This window comes from Urocitellus parryii, chromosome 7 (genome assembly GCF_045843805.1).
Source record: "Urocitellus parryii isolate mUroPar1 chromosome 7, mUroPar1.hap1, whole genome shotgun sequence".
NCBI lineage: Eukaryota > Metazoa > Chordata > Mammalia > Rodentia > Sciuridae > Urocitellus > Urocitellus parryii.
Window position 1 is genome coordinate 41,189,834 of NC_135537.1, and position 15,654 is coordinate 41,205,487.

Genomic DNA, 15,654 nt, shown 5'->3' on the forward strand with positions numbered 1-15,654 from the left:
TTTATTTTAAAATTTGTTCTAATTATATATGACAGCAGAATGCATTTTGACACATTGTACACAAATGGAGCATAACTTCTCATTCCTCTGACTCTACATGGTACAGAGTCACAGGGGTAGGGTAATCATACATGTATATAGGGTAATAATGTCTGTTGCATTCTACTGTCCTTCCTATCCCAATAGCCCTATTCCTCTCCTCACTCCACTCTGCACAAAGTTCATTCTTCCCTACTCCCCCCTACCCCCACTATGGATCAGCATCTGCTTATCAGAGAAAGCAATTGGTCTTTGGGTTTTTGGGAGTGGCTTATTTCATTTAGCATGATTTCTCTAGGTCCATCCATTTACCTACAAATGAAATAATTTCATTCTTTTTTAAGGCTGAGTAATATTCCATTGCATATATGTACCACATTTTCTTTATCCATTCATCTGTTGATGGGCATCTAGGTTGGTTTCATAGTTTAGCTATTGTGAATTGAGTTGCTATAAATATGGATGTGGCTTTGTAACTGTAAATGCCGATTTCAAGTCCTTTGGGTGTAAACTGAGGTGGTTCCCTTCCAAATTTTCTGATGAATCTCCACACTGCTTTCCAGAGTGGTTGCACCAATTTGTAGTCCCATCAGCAATGTATAAGTGTATCTTTTCCCCACTCCTCGCCAGTACTTACTGTATTCTTGGTAATTGCCCTTCTAACTGGAGTGAGATGAAATCTTACAGTAGTTTTGATTTGCATTTCTCTAATTGCTAGAGATGCCTATCATTTTTCATGTTTGTTGATTGTGTTTTTTTCTGTGAAATGTCTGTTCAGTTCCTTAGGCTTTTTTTGTGTAGTGAAGTTTTTTGACTCACAAAATTTTTGAAAGTTCAAAACTGGTTATTGCAAGGTGATTCCAGCATCTCACTGGTTACATCTATCAATATTTACTGTATTAGATTTAAAAAAAATACTAAATAATTTAAAGGAATGTTAAGGAACATTTTAATGAAAACTATGTTTTCAAGACAAAAATAATTTAATAAGAGGAGTGGCATTGTTTTGATCTTTGCAGATTTGTTTGGTTGAATAAATAAAAAAACAATTGGGTTATCTTAGCTGTTTCAACATTCATTCTGTTGCTACCTGCTATTTTGGTTGAAGTAGTACATGAAAAAAAATTAGTCTTGCACAGATATGTAGTAGGGAAAGAGATGCATATTATAATAGTATTTTCAGATAACTGTGGATCTTCTTTGGTAAGGTAGCACAACTTGAAGTGATGGTTTCCTAAAGATTAGTTGTGGCTGGGCATAGTGGCACATGCCTGTCATCCCAGTGACTCAGGAGGATCACAAGTTTGAGGCCAGCCTCAGCAATTTACCAAGGCCCTAAGCAACTTAGGGAGACCCTGTCCTAAAATTTTTAAAAAGGGCTGGGGAGATAGCTCAGTGGTAAAGTACCTCTAGGTTTAATACCTGTTATGAAAAGAAATTAGTTGCGAAGAAGGATCTGAAACTACATCAGTAAACTCTTTTGTACTCTGTACTCCTTTACATTAAAATCCGTCAAATGATCTTGTGCTTTGAATGGATTTTTACACAGGCAGGAATTTCAATGCCACAGAATCCTTGAAATAGACTTGGATTCCCAGAATTCCCTGACCTACACTTTGATAAACCTCTCTTAGGGGAAGGGAGCAGAATAAAAATTCATTTCCCCACGGATATGAATCATGGCCCCCTTCCCCCATGTCTCTGCTTCTTAGGGGGAAAAATGGCTACGATGGGTTTGGGTTTCACTTATCTCTTCTGGGTGTGTTTTGTTCAACAGGAAAACCCTTCATGTCTGTCAATGCTACAGACTTGGATGACCCAGCCACTCCCAATGGCCAGCTTTTTTATCAAATTGTCATTCAGCTTCCCAATGTCAACAATGTCATGTACTTTCAGATCAACAACAAAACGGGAGAAATCTCACTTACCCCACAAGGTAAGTCAAGGGATGCTCTCACCAGACTGAGTCGGAGAAAGGGGCTGTCGCCTTCAGAGATATTTCCTTCTCTCCCCTACTCTTCTCCCCTGTAGGGTCTCAGCAACTGGATCCTGTTAAGAATCCTTCCTACAATCTGGTGGTCTCCGTACAGGACATGGGAGGCCAGACTGAGAATTCCTTTAGTGATACTGCCTCTGTGGACATTAAGGTGAAGGAGAATATTTGGAAAGCACCAGAACCGGTGGAGATTGAAGAAAACTCAACTGCTCCTCATCCCCTCAAAATCACTCAGGTAGAGCCCAGGGACACCTAGCACCTCCTACATAAATATCCTTGCTTTGCAGAAACCTACGTACCCCCACGGTCTTCACGGATACACTTATTAGAGATGTTTTTACAACACATAAAGCACATAGTTTCTGGTCCCAGGCCTCTGGAGTTTATCATCATGGGTAGAAAACTTGGATTCAAATACAAATTTGGACTTTCAGAGAGAACTTCATTCCCCTCACCTTTAAAAAAGAAAATACACTGGGGCTATTTTTTCTTCCCTGTCACTAGTATAGAATATGGGGGCTGCCTTAGAGCAGGTCCCCTGTGGTACACACATCATGTACATGCATATAGTTTGAATTTGGGATTGCAAACATTTTTAGACAGCTGGTGTTTAATCTTATGGGAAATTTTTTACCCAATAGACTCATCAGAGGATGAGGGGCACAGACGGCACTGGCCAAGGGTCAGAGTCAGAGCAGGCAGTCTTTCTCCTAGGAGCCTCCCTGTTCTGTCTCCTGTTGCTGCTTCTTTCTATTCAAATGCTCCATGGTCCTCCTTCCCACCTCCATGGAGGGGTGCTTACCCTGGGACCCTCCTATCTCAGTTCCTGGAAATCCAGTCTGGATCCCACCAATGTCTGATCTTTTCTGGAAGCCCAGGAGGTTCATGGCATGAAAGCCCTGGGCTACTGGGAGAGCCCTGGAGTTGGAAGCAGGTGACTGAAACCAAGTTCTTGTTCCCTTAATGACTAATCATGAACAAGTCGGGCTCTTCCAATCCCCAACTTCTCATCAATAAAATGGGGGTAATAACACCTCTTGGGGATATTGTAAAGAGTCATTGAGGTAGTATTTATAAAAGTAAATGAAAAATGTCAATGTTATGAAGAATTGCTCATCTGTACTTCCCTGAAGATTTTTTTAAAAAATGAACTATTGTTGAGGGGGTGGAAATATAATAGCCCATCCCATCATTTCTATTATCTTCCCTAAAAGGGACTTTATTTATTGAATGTTGAATTAACTGATGTTAACCTCAGAGGGCAAAAAACAAAAGGGGTTCTACTTTGCCAACTTAAAAAGCTTGCCAGAACTTATTACCAAGAGGATTTCAGATTCGGGGCCTAAAGTCTGTTTATTATTTAAGTTATTCCCATGAGAATTCATAAATGCTAAAAAGAACTCATGTACTTAGTTGCTCTTGGGGCTTCCAAAGAAAAGAAATTCTGGAGGGCCACACTGTTTCCAGGCCCAGAAGATGTGCTTTGAGTGTTCTGAACCCCATGAAGAAGAGTAGAGAGGCACAGCTCAAGGAAAAAAGTATAGGAAGAACTTTTAGGATATAAGAGCAGCTCACTTTAGAGCTAGGAATATAGTCTTTGGCACAGACCATGGGTGGGGCTTAAGTAACAAGAGATAAATTTGTCTCCTTGATGGTTTTCCAAGCTGGTCTGAGAGAAGAGTTTCATGTCGAAATTTGAACTGACTCTAAGACCCTGGGGGGGGGGGAACAATCTTAATTTTCTTTTGCACACTAATTTCCTCATCTATAAATGAGGTGTATCAGTGGCCCCAGTTTCATAGGAGTATTTGAAGATTAAATGAGATATACATAAAAGTATTTAGAATTGTGCATGCTATGTGGTAAAGCCTTGATAATTATTAGTAGTAGTGGCAGAATATCTGAAGTGAGGCTCTTCTATAAGCAAGTAGACTGGTCTGTTTATTTTTAATTACAATTACAGTGGGCAGTTCACTCTAATCCTGAAGACTAAATAGTCAGGGGAGGAGTGTGCCTTTACATATCATTTGTCTTAACTCATTTCGTATAGTGTCTCCTATTACTTATCTTCCTGGGTGAGTTTCAGAGGCTCATCATGGGTCACGGTGTGATTCTCAGATAACTACTACGAAGTTCATTTCTGTTTCTTAAAACTGATGTTTCATGAAGGCGAAGCCTCCATAGTCGAACTTCTAAAAGGAACCACCCACAAACTCTTTAGGGATTTATAAAGAATTGCTTTAGAGAAGAAAAATTCTCTGGCTTGCTTTTTTTTTTTTTTTAAATCCTATTTTAGGTTGAAAATGAAAAAATGGGTATTGGTTACTACAGGAAACTACTGATATACAAAGTTGTCAGAAATTGAGAACCAGAAATTTGTTTATATCCTTTCAAGTTCCCTTGGTCCAGTGTGTCCTCCCTCACGATTCTCTTTGGGCCCTGTAGGTGCGGTGGAATGAGCCAGGAGCACACTATTCCTTATCTGACGGAGACAAGCTGCCAGTATTCCCATTCTCAATTGACCAGGAAGGAGACATTTATGTGACTCAACCCTTGGACAGAGAAAAAAAGGATTCAGTGAGTAAAATGGGAAGAGTTTCACAGATGAGAAGACAGAGTCCAGCGTCCACTTACCCTTGGGAGCAAGATCCATTTTTCTTAAAAGAAAAAAATCTGTCCTGGACATACTATTGGCTCTCAAGACATAATAACTTGACAAATTCCCTGCACATCTGACCCATTTGATTTTTTTTTTCCTCCTCTTCATTTCTAAATAAATTGAAAATAAGTGGGGGTGGGGCAGGATGGTCAATGAAATAGAAATGACACAGCTATTTTCTCTGCTTCTTAGAGGGGACAGTGAAGGAGTCTTGTCATAATTCTGACCTTCCTCTTGTAGTACACTTTTTACGCCATTGCAAAGGATGAGAACGGAAAACCACTTTCATTCCCACTGGAAATTCATGTGAAAGTGAGAGATATTAATGACAATCCACCGACATGTCCATTTCCGGTGACTGTATTTGAGATCCAGGAGAATGAAGGACTGGGTAAGAGCTGCCCGCCCTGTGTTAACTCTGCGGTCTTTCTCCTCTGTCTGGTAAATGGTGGGTGGGGAGACTTATTTGGCGGTCAGCTGTGGCACAGCACAGAGGCTGAATGCACTGAGAGTCGCATGGGCACAATAGTTTAGATCAAGCATTGTTCGGAGAGTATTCTTAAGTTGAAGCTTTTATGACTATCACCCCCACTAATGATGACTACCATCTACTATTACTGCTACCTCCCTGTCGCCATTACCACCTTACCAGTGTCCTGTGTACATCAATAGGATGTGTCATTTGCAAGATTCTTCTACAAATTATCTTATTTGACCTCTAATTAATTAATTTAAAGGACCAAATCTCATCAAGTCTGCTAAAAATTTAAACATTTACACTCAAAGTCAGGTATCCTGAGATAAATGTAAATAATATCAATGGGAATCGAATTTGACCCTTGAGCCTCCCTCTCTAGGCAGCTGATAATTTGGGAGGCTGGCATAGGGACTGTTATGATTTCTGGGAGTCTTGGGACATACCCTGTTCATTCCTGCCATTAGTGTTGATCCCATTGAGTAGGCAGATGTGTCTTGAATGTTCTGACCTGTGGTGAAATGTAAGCTTCAGAGGCTTAAAAGCCCTGTGGCCTCTTATGACTCATTTCTGGGGCTGTGCTGCTCTGTGGGCAGATGCTCATGTGCCTGTGGACATTCTCACCATTTCCTTTTGGTCTCTCCACTCCTGTCACCACACACCTTTGCCCCAGAGGCTGCTTTCCTGGTGACTTGCTGGCTTTTCCCTCCGCACTCATTTTTTTTAATTACAGAAGAAGAAAATTTAATTTCTTAAACAGCAATGAAAGATTTCAGCTTATGAGTTACCCTGAATCCAGGATGATTTCATCTCAATATCCTTAACTAGTTACATCAGCAATGACCCTATTTCCAAATAAGGTCCCGTATCGAGGTTTGGGGAGGACATAAATTTTGAGGGTGGAAAACTATTACTGCTATCTTTCTGTACATCCTGAAGGGGATGCTTTGAAGAAATGGTAAGGGAGACTCAGAAGTATGGGAGAGCCAGCAGTTGTCTCCCCAAATTCATATGGTAAAGTTCTAAGCCCAGTGCTTCAGAATGTGGTTATATTTGAAGATAGGTTCTTTTTTTTTTTTAAATTAAAAAGTTATTATTTGGGGGGGGATTAGGGAATGGACCCAAAGGTACTTTACCACTGAGCTGCAGCCTTTTTTATTTTGAGACAGGCTCCTTAAGTTCCTGAGGGTCTTGCTAAGTTGCTGAGGCTGGGCTTGAACTTGTGATCCTCCTATCTCGGACTCCCCAGGCACTAGGATTATAGGCCTGTGCCACCACATTCAATCTTGGAGATAGAATATTTAAAGAGAATTAGGGCCCTATGGTGGGCCCTAATCCACTAAAACTGGTGTTGTTATAATAAGAAATCAGGACAGAGATGTTCAGAGGGAAGATGATATGAATGCATGGGGGAAGAGAAAAAAGTCATTTACAAGTCAAGGAGAGAGGAGGCTCAGAAGAAAGCAATCTTGTCAAATTCCTGAACTCAAACTTCCAGAAGTGAGAGAAAATAAATTTCTTTTAAGCCATCTAGCCCATGGCAGTTAATGGCAGCCCTGGCTAACTGATAATTAAAGTGTTCAACACACTATACTATGGGAAGGGTTAAGGAACCAAAATAAACCTAAAATCCTTGTCTTTACACCAAAAATTATTTACAGTGTTTTCTAGGAATCTGCTTATCCTGTGACACCATTTTTAAGTAGAATCCATGGAGTCAGTATGAATGGATTTCTTCCTTCTCTTCTCCATAGGAAGCAGCATTGGGACCTTTACTGCCAATGACATGGATGAAAAAAACACTATCAATAGTATTTTAAAGTACAAAATTGTGGCACAAACCCCACAAATTCCCACAGATGGACTCTTCCTGGTTGAGGAATATACGGGAAAGCTCCAGTTAGCTAGACAGGCTTTGAAGAAGCAAGATACTCCTCAGTACAACCTAACAGTAGAGGTGTCCGACCCAAGTGAGTATCCATCTGCTGTCATGTGTACAAATACCTGCCTTCTTTCCAGTTCTGATTTGTTGGGTGGCTCCAGTGCATGTTACAGAAGAATGCCATTTAAGAATTCTTTGCTTCCTTTGTGAAATCGTGCAACACAGAGGCGGGTGTTTTCATAAAGGCCAGAGCTGTACCTCAGGCAACATTGTTGTGTTCTGCATCCTCCAAGAAGCAGACACCAAGATGGGGCTAAATGTACATCCTGAAGGGGATGCCTTTGAGAAGAAATGGAAAGGGAGACTCAGAAGTCTGGGAGAGCCAGCAGATTGCAATGTAAACCTGACTCTGAATGAAGGAGACAGGGGAGGAAGACTGGGAACACCCTGGGATTCCAAAGTACATTATCTCTAAAAATGAGCCCATCCTCATATCACTGCCTTGCTTAATAACTGGCAGGGCAGCCTGTGGGTATTGAGGCCTTGTTACAAATATAGTGTTGGATTTTGTAGCCTACCAGCGGGGCAATCATCAATCAATATCCTAGTCATTGGAAGTTCTGTCAGGTACATTTTTACAGCCACCATGATAACAGGAAATTAATTGTATTTCTAGTTCTTGCCTTCAGACTCCATGGGCTCTGGGATAAAAGTGAGAGGTACTATCTTCTCCTGCTAGCTTCTAGTTGGTCATTTGACAGTGTCAGGAGACTTTCTTCCCTGCTCTTTGTACACTTTCAAAACAAGTGGTTCTTAATATCTGGGTCACAAGGCCTTCTGAGGATCTGATGAAAACTGCATTCTCAAACAAGCATACACTTAAACAATTGTGTGCAAACACAGAAATACTTATTCAGAGACTCATTTCTAGTATACTCAGACTTCTAGGAGGTTGAAAATCCTTCTTTGAGTTAATTAGCACTGAATTTTAGATTGCCAAGGAATTTAGTAATTATTATGCTGCTAGGCAGCACTGGTTATATAAATAAGAAGGAAAAAAAAAAGCATTGTTCCACTCTGCACTTCACATCTCTCTCCTTTCCATGGAAGTTGATGTACTGGAAGAGATGTGTAGGTCCCCAGTGCAGAATGTTTGAAACCCAGTAAATTGGCAAATACTGAAGGTCAAATATTTGTTTAGCACTATGTTAAGAAGTACAACAGAAATCAGTATAGTAAACCATCCATCTCAATGAAGAAGTGACAATTTCACACTATTATTTATTCTTTCAGCAGTTATCATTTACCTTATTTGAGGTACTGGTCAAGGTCTTGAGAGACACAGCTAAAGTAGATCCAGTGTCCTCAAGGAGGGCTCATTCTGGGAGAGAAGATGGACATACAAATCAATCAGTTGTAAGGAATATATAAGGCAGCTCACAGAGGAGTGACTAAGTGGAGGGAGAGAGCAGAACCTTTCTGCAAGAGTATCATTGAGCTAAGTTTTGAAGGATATGACAAGTTATAAAAATGTGTAAGACTTACCAAGGAGTGGGGATTCCACGTGCAAAGACATCAGGTAGTTTGAGATTATTGGAGTATAAAGTAGAAATCAAATTATAAATTTGTGTGCATGAGTACATCTAGAGAAAACATGGACCAGAATATAATATATATTTATATGTAAGTATGTGTATTGATGGGATTAATGCTCAATTGTTACTATAGATAATTAGCTGAGGCTATAATTAACAGTTTTACATTAATCCAGCAGGGCCATTAAGTGGAAGACCCACTGCTGGCCCAAAGAAAGGTTTTGCAAAGTCAGTGGGGCCAGCAAGTTCAGGACCTTGGAGGGGCCAATGTTGGGGAACTGGCCCCAACTTTAATTGATGTTGGTCTTCTTATGATTATTATTAAAGTACTCCTGGCATCCTGTTCCAGTGCATGGAGTACAAACTCTAGAGTTAGACCACCTGTGTAGTTTAGTCAAGATCCGAGCAGAAAATGGATGGCCTTTTCAAAAGGAGTAACCAAACATTTTAAACAAGGATTATTTATAAAGGTCATGGACAGGGCTAAGGGAAACCAATAGGAGGTGGGAAGGAGGCTTTGACTGATTTGAAGCGTTAGGGGTGAAGGGAGGAAGCTTTCCCTAGGAGCGTAAGACCTTAGTTGGTAGCCAGGAAAGAGGGACACCTCAGTCACTTTCCTCCTGCCCCTTCCCCCCAGTCCTGTGGGGGCTCCCATTGGCAGAACCCAACTGTTGCCCATAGGGCAGTGACATCCACTGATGATGTTGATAAGTCAGCCCTGGGGGCTCAGAGCAGGCAGCGCATGGGGAGGACAAAAGCAGCAAGTGGATTTGAATCCTGGCCCCACCACTAGTTAGTTGTGTGGCCTTTGGAGGGTTTCCTCATTTCTATATCCCTTGGCTTCCTCCATTTTTAAATGAGAATGATCACAGCAACTACATCGTGAAGTTATTGTAAAGATGAAATGGGTAAAGCAGACACTTAACATGGTGCCTGGTACAGGGACGTCACTAACAATTTGTATTGTGATGAGAACCTCCATTCTGTGCTTATCCACCTTGGGTAGATAAGCTGAGGCACAGAGACATTCACACCTCTGATAAGTGGGATTGCAGCCCCTAGGAAGAACCTGTCATTTTGCTTCTCCTTCTGGCTTCCTCCTCGGGCATCCCATCCCCACCTTCACTGCATGATGATTTTGGATCTAGGATCAACCTGCTGTCTGACGGGGTCTTTGGCTTGTCAGCTCCACCCCTCAAAGCCTGTGCCATTTCCTCAGGGTTCCACAAGTTATCTCATAGCTTCCTTTGGATAATTGTACCACTTTCTCCCTGACTTGGAGGAGAGGGAGTTGGTGCCCTTGAATCTCCCATCCCAGGGGACAGAGGTGACGTAGGTCAGAACTGCTTCAAGAAGACAAGACGTCTCCTGGGGTGCCTCAAGAAGGCTTTCTGGAACGATAGTTTTACACAGGACACTGAAGACGGCTTATATTTCACTAGTCAGAAAAGGGAGGCTGCTCTCCCCAGAAAGAACCATCCTCCTCAGGGACAAGCCCTCCCTAGGGTGAGAGCAGGTGGAAGGCGATGGAAAGCCCAGGGGAACTTCTGTTTGGTCTTTCTTCAGCGCACACCTCCCATGCCTGCGGGTGCAGGTGGGGAACAGAGAGCATCCTCTTTCCACACAAATTGCATGTCAGTTGTGAAATTTTGGCTACGGTTGTCACGTCTCTTGCCAATTTTTCCTTACAGGTTTCTGATCTTAATGCATGATTTGCAATGAAAATTTCTGTGATATGACTGTTTTTCAGATTTCAAGACCTCCTGTTTTGTGCAAATCCATGTCATTGATATCAACGATCAGATTCCCATCTTTGAAAAGTCAGATGTGAGTAGTTGAGACCACTTGTTTTTTCTTTGCTTTGTTCATGTTACTAAATCCTGACTTCTGGGATAGAAGCACAGATACTAGTTAAGGAACATATCGGACCTGACAGGTAAGCCTTGGTCAATGAACCAGTAATAAACACAGGCACCATCTTTAGTGGAAATCTTCAGGGAACAATAACATTTATTGTTACAGGATCTGGGAATGAATGTTCATAAACTCCTGCCAACAGCTCATTGATTCTAAGAGCTGCTTAAAAACTACATCCACAATCTTTGTCAAACTGAAAGGAACTTAGTGGTTGTTTGCCGTTCATTGTTGTAGATTTTGTGTGTGCACTGGACAATTAGTAGATTATTGGTAGTTCTCAACCAAGCCAAAATTCTTGATTTTTGAGTAAAAAATTTAATTTTTGGAATACAGTTGACTTAACTCACTTTGCAATATTTGGGTAAGAGAAAAGAAGAATTGAATCTCTGGATTAAATGGAAGAAAAAGGTGCTCGAGATACTTGCAAGAGTTAGGAGGAGAATTGGGCATAAAGAAAAGCTCAATATAGACATCAAGAAAAATGCAAATTACTATTTTTTGTCATTAATACAGGCATGAGACTTGCTGATGATTTTCCCACTGCTTCCCTTCAAAGGAATGTCTGTTTATTTTGAAGGATAGAGACGCCCATTTGGCTAGATTGTTATGTCATGTTTGAAGACAGTTATGAGGCGGCCCAGAGCCTTCTCATGATGTTCATAAATCAAAATAGGGACAAGGCTGTGACAAAGAAGGGGACTGATGTATGATGGGGGTTGGAATGGTAAGAGGTATGACTGAACTCATCTAAGAGGCAAGGTTAAGCAAGTATAAAATAAAGAACGGGTTTTTTTTTCCTCAGGCTCACTAGCTGTGTGATCCTGGGTGGGTTTAACCTGTCCAAACCTTTGCTCCTCTGTCAAAGGGAGATAAATGTAACCTTTCTTACATTTTTCGAGCCCTACTTATGTACCAGATATTCAGAGGCTTTAGATGCATTATTTTCTTAATCCCTACAGCAAGCATGATGTAGATTCTATTACTGTCCCTGTTAAACATAGGATCAAATGGACTCTCAAGGGAAGTAACTTGCTTCAGGTCATTCAGTTAACAAATGGCAAGTTTACCCAGTATGTCGACTCCCAAGTTCAAGCTCTTAAGCTCTATTCCTTGGTTAAGAATTAAAATAATGTATGAAATACATTAAAATAAATTAATGAACAAAATTAATAGATGCAGAGTGCCTGTCACATTGTAGGTACTCGATATATTGTAGCTATTTATTATTGCTATTAAAATATCATGACGGTTATTCAACATATTGGGTATCAGAGTGAGATTCTGTCTGGGAATCCTGCCAGTGGGTCTCTGAAATGTACTCTGTACCATGGGTATTGGTTCATGAATATGACTGTTAAAATCAACCACAACATATTCATCAATAGGAAAATCATGGTTGGTAAATGTCAGTACAAACTATGACTTGTATCCATTCTGAAATCAGGGACAAGTTTGCCCTTCGGCAACTATGCTTGATGGCCAAGGACATTCTCATTATTTGCTTCCTCTACAGTATGGAAACCTGACTCTCCCTGAAGACACAGCGGTTGGGACCATCATTTTAACCATTCAAGCCACTGATGCTGATGAGCCATTTACTGGAAGTTCTAAAATCCTGTATCGGATTATACAAGGAGACAGTGAAGGAAGACTGGGGGTCGACACAGATCCCCAAACCAATAGAGGATATGTCACAATCAAAAAGGTAAATGGCCATTTAATGCATTTGTCTTTTTGGTGTGTCAATTTACTTACGATTGTGTGAAGACATCAGCAAAGGGGACACATTTGCAGTGACCTCTCAGGCATGGTGGTGGACTCTCGGCAGAGTCATTCCTCTCCTCCTTAGTCTACGTGATGGGTTCACGAGATGACTCATTTGTCAGTAGCACTCTGTCATCCAGTATACTTAAGGGCCTTCCTTGGGGAGACAGAGAATACTTATAATTAAAAAGGCCCAGAGGTAGAACAATAGAGAATCTGCAAGAGTGGCTGACTGCAGAAGGATTGCAGTATAGTGGGCTGGAGGCTGTAAAGGAAGTTTCTGGAGGACAGTTTTGAGCCAGAATAAAGGAAAACTGCAAGTTGAGGCTAATAATAAAGACTAAATGAAATAATTTCATAGAAAATGAACTGAAGCAAAGGGGGAAAAGTGCTAGTGCTGAATCAAGCCTGGGACTGCATCTCAGAATGCAGATGACATTGTTGTCATATGTCCCTCCTCTGACAAAGGCTGCACTGGGTTTCAGCGGAGAGGTCTGTGTTTGGATTAGTGGAAGTCCAGCATTCTGTGAAAGGCGGACATTGAAAAAGACGCCATAACGTTCTCTTCTTCTATTCATGGTTGTCTGTTTGGAGACAAAGAATCTCAGAAGGAAAGCAGAAGGCTGTGTCTGAGTGGGTGGCTAGGCAGCATGTTGGTGTGCCTCTTTTATACAGGACAAGGGCAGCTTTTCTGCCCCAGGACCAGTGCTCTCTAGTGATCTAAGGGAAGATAGAGACCTACCCATCTCAACAAGAATGATTCCCACATTATCAGCATTTTTTAGGGTGGCTTATTGTGAACCAACCTAAGCTATTCTGGCTACTTTTGGTGAATGGGCACTTCTAGGGAGAAGTTGATAACCTCAATTATTTGTGGTAGGTGAGAGCTTTGGTAGCCTCCCATGCAGCCTTGAGATGAACTGGTTTATTATAGTAGAGCAGGCCTCTGACCAAACATCCTTATTCTGTATGTGGTTATATTTCAAATGTTTAGAATATTGCCTGGCATATACTGCAGTTCAATAAATTTTGCTTAACTGAAGGAGAAATTGAAATCTTTCCTGTATATAATTAACAGTCACATCACAAAACCTGTGGTTTGGGCTTCAGAAGTCCAGGCTTTCTGTCCTTTGAACACTGTGATAACAGCACTCCGGCAGTAGGAGTTGTCTGACCATGCCAAGAAGATGATCTTGAGAACACAAGTAGAGCCCTGGAACTGTGTTCAGCACAAGCTGCTGGGCCAGCCAAAGATGTATGCACCTGTTGGCAAAGATCAAGAGAGAGGCAGTCTTTGAAAGTTTTTTGTTGTTGTTTTTAGCAGTGCCAGTGATCGAACCCAGGATCTCATATGTTAAGCACTTGCTCTACCATTGGGCTACAGCCCCAGTCCCAAGAGAGACTCTCTGTAACAAAACTCAGAATTTATTTTGGATTATTTTTATTCTTGTACTAGGGATTGAACCTATGGGTGCTTACATCCTCAGTCCTTTTTATTTTTTTATTTTTATTTTTTTTTTAACATAGGGGCCTTACTAAGTTGCTTAGGACTTCACTGAGTTGCTGAGGCTGGCCTTGAACTTGTGATCCTCCTCCCTCAGCCTCATGAGTTGCTAGGATTACAGGCATATGCTACCATGCTCAGCCAGATTAAGGATCTTTAATAGCAAAAGTATCACTAAGAAAATCTCTTGTAAGATCACTTTGCAAATTAACAAGACTTCTAGTGCTGATTGAGGTGGTGCTAGCTAGAGGACTGTAGTAGCTATCTCTGGGGTATGGACCTCAAATTAAGATGTTTCCAATGCTGAGTAAAAACCAATCATCAGGTATGGATTTTAGATCAGGAGGCACCACATGTCAGCCCACAGAATGCAGAAAAAAGTGACTAATATGGGTATTCCTACTGTTTTGCCAAAATATTTTAAATTAAAATATAATGTGGTTTCTTAAGGAGGCCTTAGTCTTATTTCTGTGTCCCTATGAAGCCATCAAGGCACTACAAACACGCATGCTAGACAAACATTGTGTCACCGAGATGTCCCCAGTTCTCAGAATTATGATTAAGAAACCTATCAGAGGCAGAATTCTATTATCTGAATTACAGGTGGGCAGGTCACTATCTTCCCTTAATCCCTAGAGAGCTCTATCCTGGGGGAGATTTTTCTTCTATAAATTACAAGGAAATTTCACTGAGGAATTCATGCCTGACAACTTCTATCATTTTCCTTCATGAAGGATCCTGTGCCCTGTACTTCTCACACTGCCCCTGATGGAAGGAGGCAGGAGTAAGCCCTGTTGTATAGACAAGTTCACAGTAATATGATGTCAGGCTTCCCCATAATGGCAGAGCTGGGAATTTGACCTGGGCTTCTGAGTCCTCTCAGGAAGTGATTTCTGCAAGGCCTGGCATTGCCACTTACTAGCTCTGTGACCTTGACCAAATGATGTAACCTTGAAGGCCTCTAGTTTTCCATTCTATAAAAATAGGTAAAATGGTAAGCACCATCCTCATAAGGATAGTGTAGAATGAAGTGTGAAAATACATACAGAGCTTTTCACACAGCATCCTGCATGTAGCCAACTGTATAAATGTCTGGCACTACCTTAATTCTGATTGAATAGAGCTGGGAATCTGTTGACAGGTGTGCTTTCCCTCTTGCCTAAGGGGACCAAACTTGCCTGATTTAAGAGTTGAAGGGCATGCCAGGGACTGCTGCTTCAGCCTCTCCAGGGGAAAGCCCGGAAACCAAGAGTTTTGACAATGCCCCAGGTGATTCTTCAGATTAAGCAAGTTGCAGAAATTCATGGCTCTGTGGCTAAGCAGGTGTTGATTAGGAAGGACATTTCTTTGAGCCCTGCCTGGGTCATCATACCTCTTTCTGGGACCCCCTTCTTTGAAACTCAGGGTTTTGCTTTGAATTTTTAAATGCAAATTTTGTCCCTGCTCCATTGTGGCTGGTACTTTTGAATTCTTGATTCATGACTATTTTTTTAACCAGTTCCAGTGTCGCCTAATGTGCCCTCTTTCTCATCTCCCTCCTTGGGTGAAAATGTTAAATATTCCCCATCTTGGCTCTTCTTCCTCAGCCTTTTTTTTCATGTTGCATCTAAATCACTGGCTCGACCCCTCAGGCACATTGTGACAGGAGCAGGTGTTTTAGTTTACCCAATGGGTGCATCCCAAGAGGCTGTGATGGTCTCTTATCGTGACTTTGCCGCACACCCCCTGTCATGAAAGGCCATAGTGTGGCTTAATGAGACTTGGCCTTGATTTCGCTTTGCTGAATTATCATTGGCTAATTTAGTACCTTTCGTTTCTAATTC

General features: G+C 41.4%; 1 protein-coding gene and 1 long non-coding RNA gene across 7 annotated transcripts in view; one reads left to right on the forward strand and one right to left on the reverse strand.

The window, feature by feature from the left end:
• Positions 1–15,654, reverse strand: part of LOC113178931 (uncharacterized) — a 138,159-nt gene that overhangs the window by 31,104 nt on the left and 91,401 nt on the right. For 3 of the 6 annotated variants that reach the window (XR_013343883.1, XR_013343886.1, XR_013343882.1), the window contains exons 3-5: positions 13,420–13,590; positions 12,319–12,484; positions 8,359–8,432 (exon numbers count right to left, since the gene is read on the reverse strand). This is a non-coding gene — a long non-coding RNA (uncharacterized LOC113178931). Of the gene's footprint in view, positions 1–1,967; positions 2,173–7,134; positions 7,391–8,358; positions 8,433–12,318; positions 12,485–13,419; positions 13,591–15,654 lie in introns of those variants that run through there. The other 3 variants (XR_013343884.1, XR_013343885.1, XR_013343887.1) reach the window with 3 other exon arrangements.
• Cdh17 (cadherin 17) overlaps positions 1,919–15,654 on the forward strand; it is a 29,853-nt gene continuing 16,117 nt past the window's right edge. The window contains exons 1-6 of the mRNA XM_077800425.1: positions 1,919–1,975; positions 4,481–4,612; positions 4,935–5,085; positions 6,924–7,139; positions 10,397–10,473; positions 12,077–12,268. Coding sequence (XP_077656551.1) covers positions 1,919–1,975; positions 4,481–4,612; positions 4,935–5,085; positions 6,924–7,139; positions 10,397–10,473; positions 12,077–12,268 — 825 coding nt within the window. The remainder of the gene's footprint in view (positions 1,976–4,480; positions 4,613–4,934; positions 5,086–6,923; positions 7,140–10,396; positions 10,474–12,076; positions 12,269–15,654) is intronic.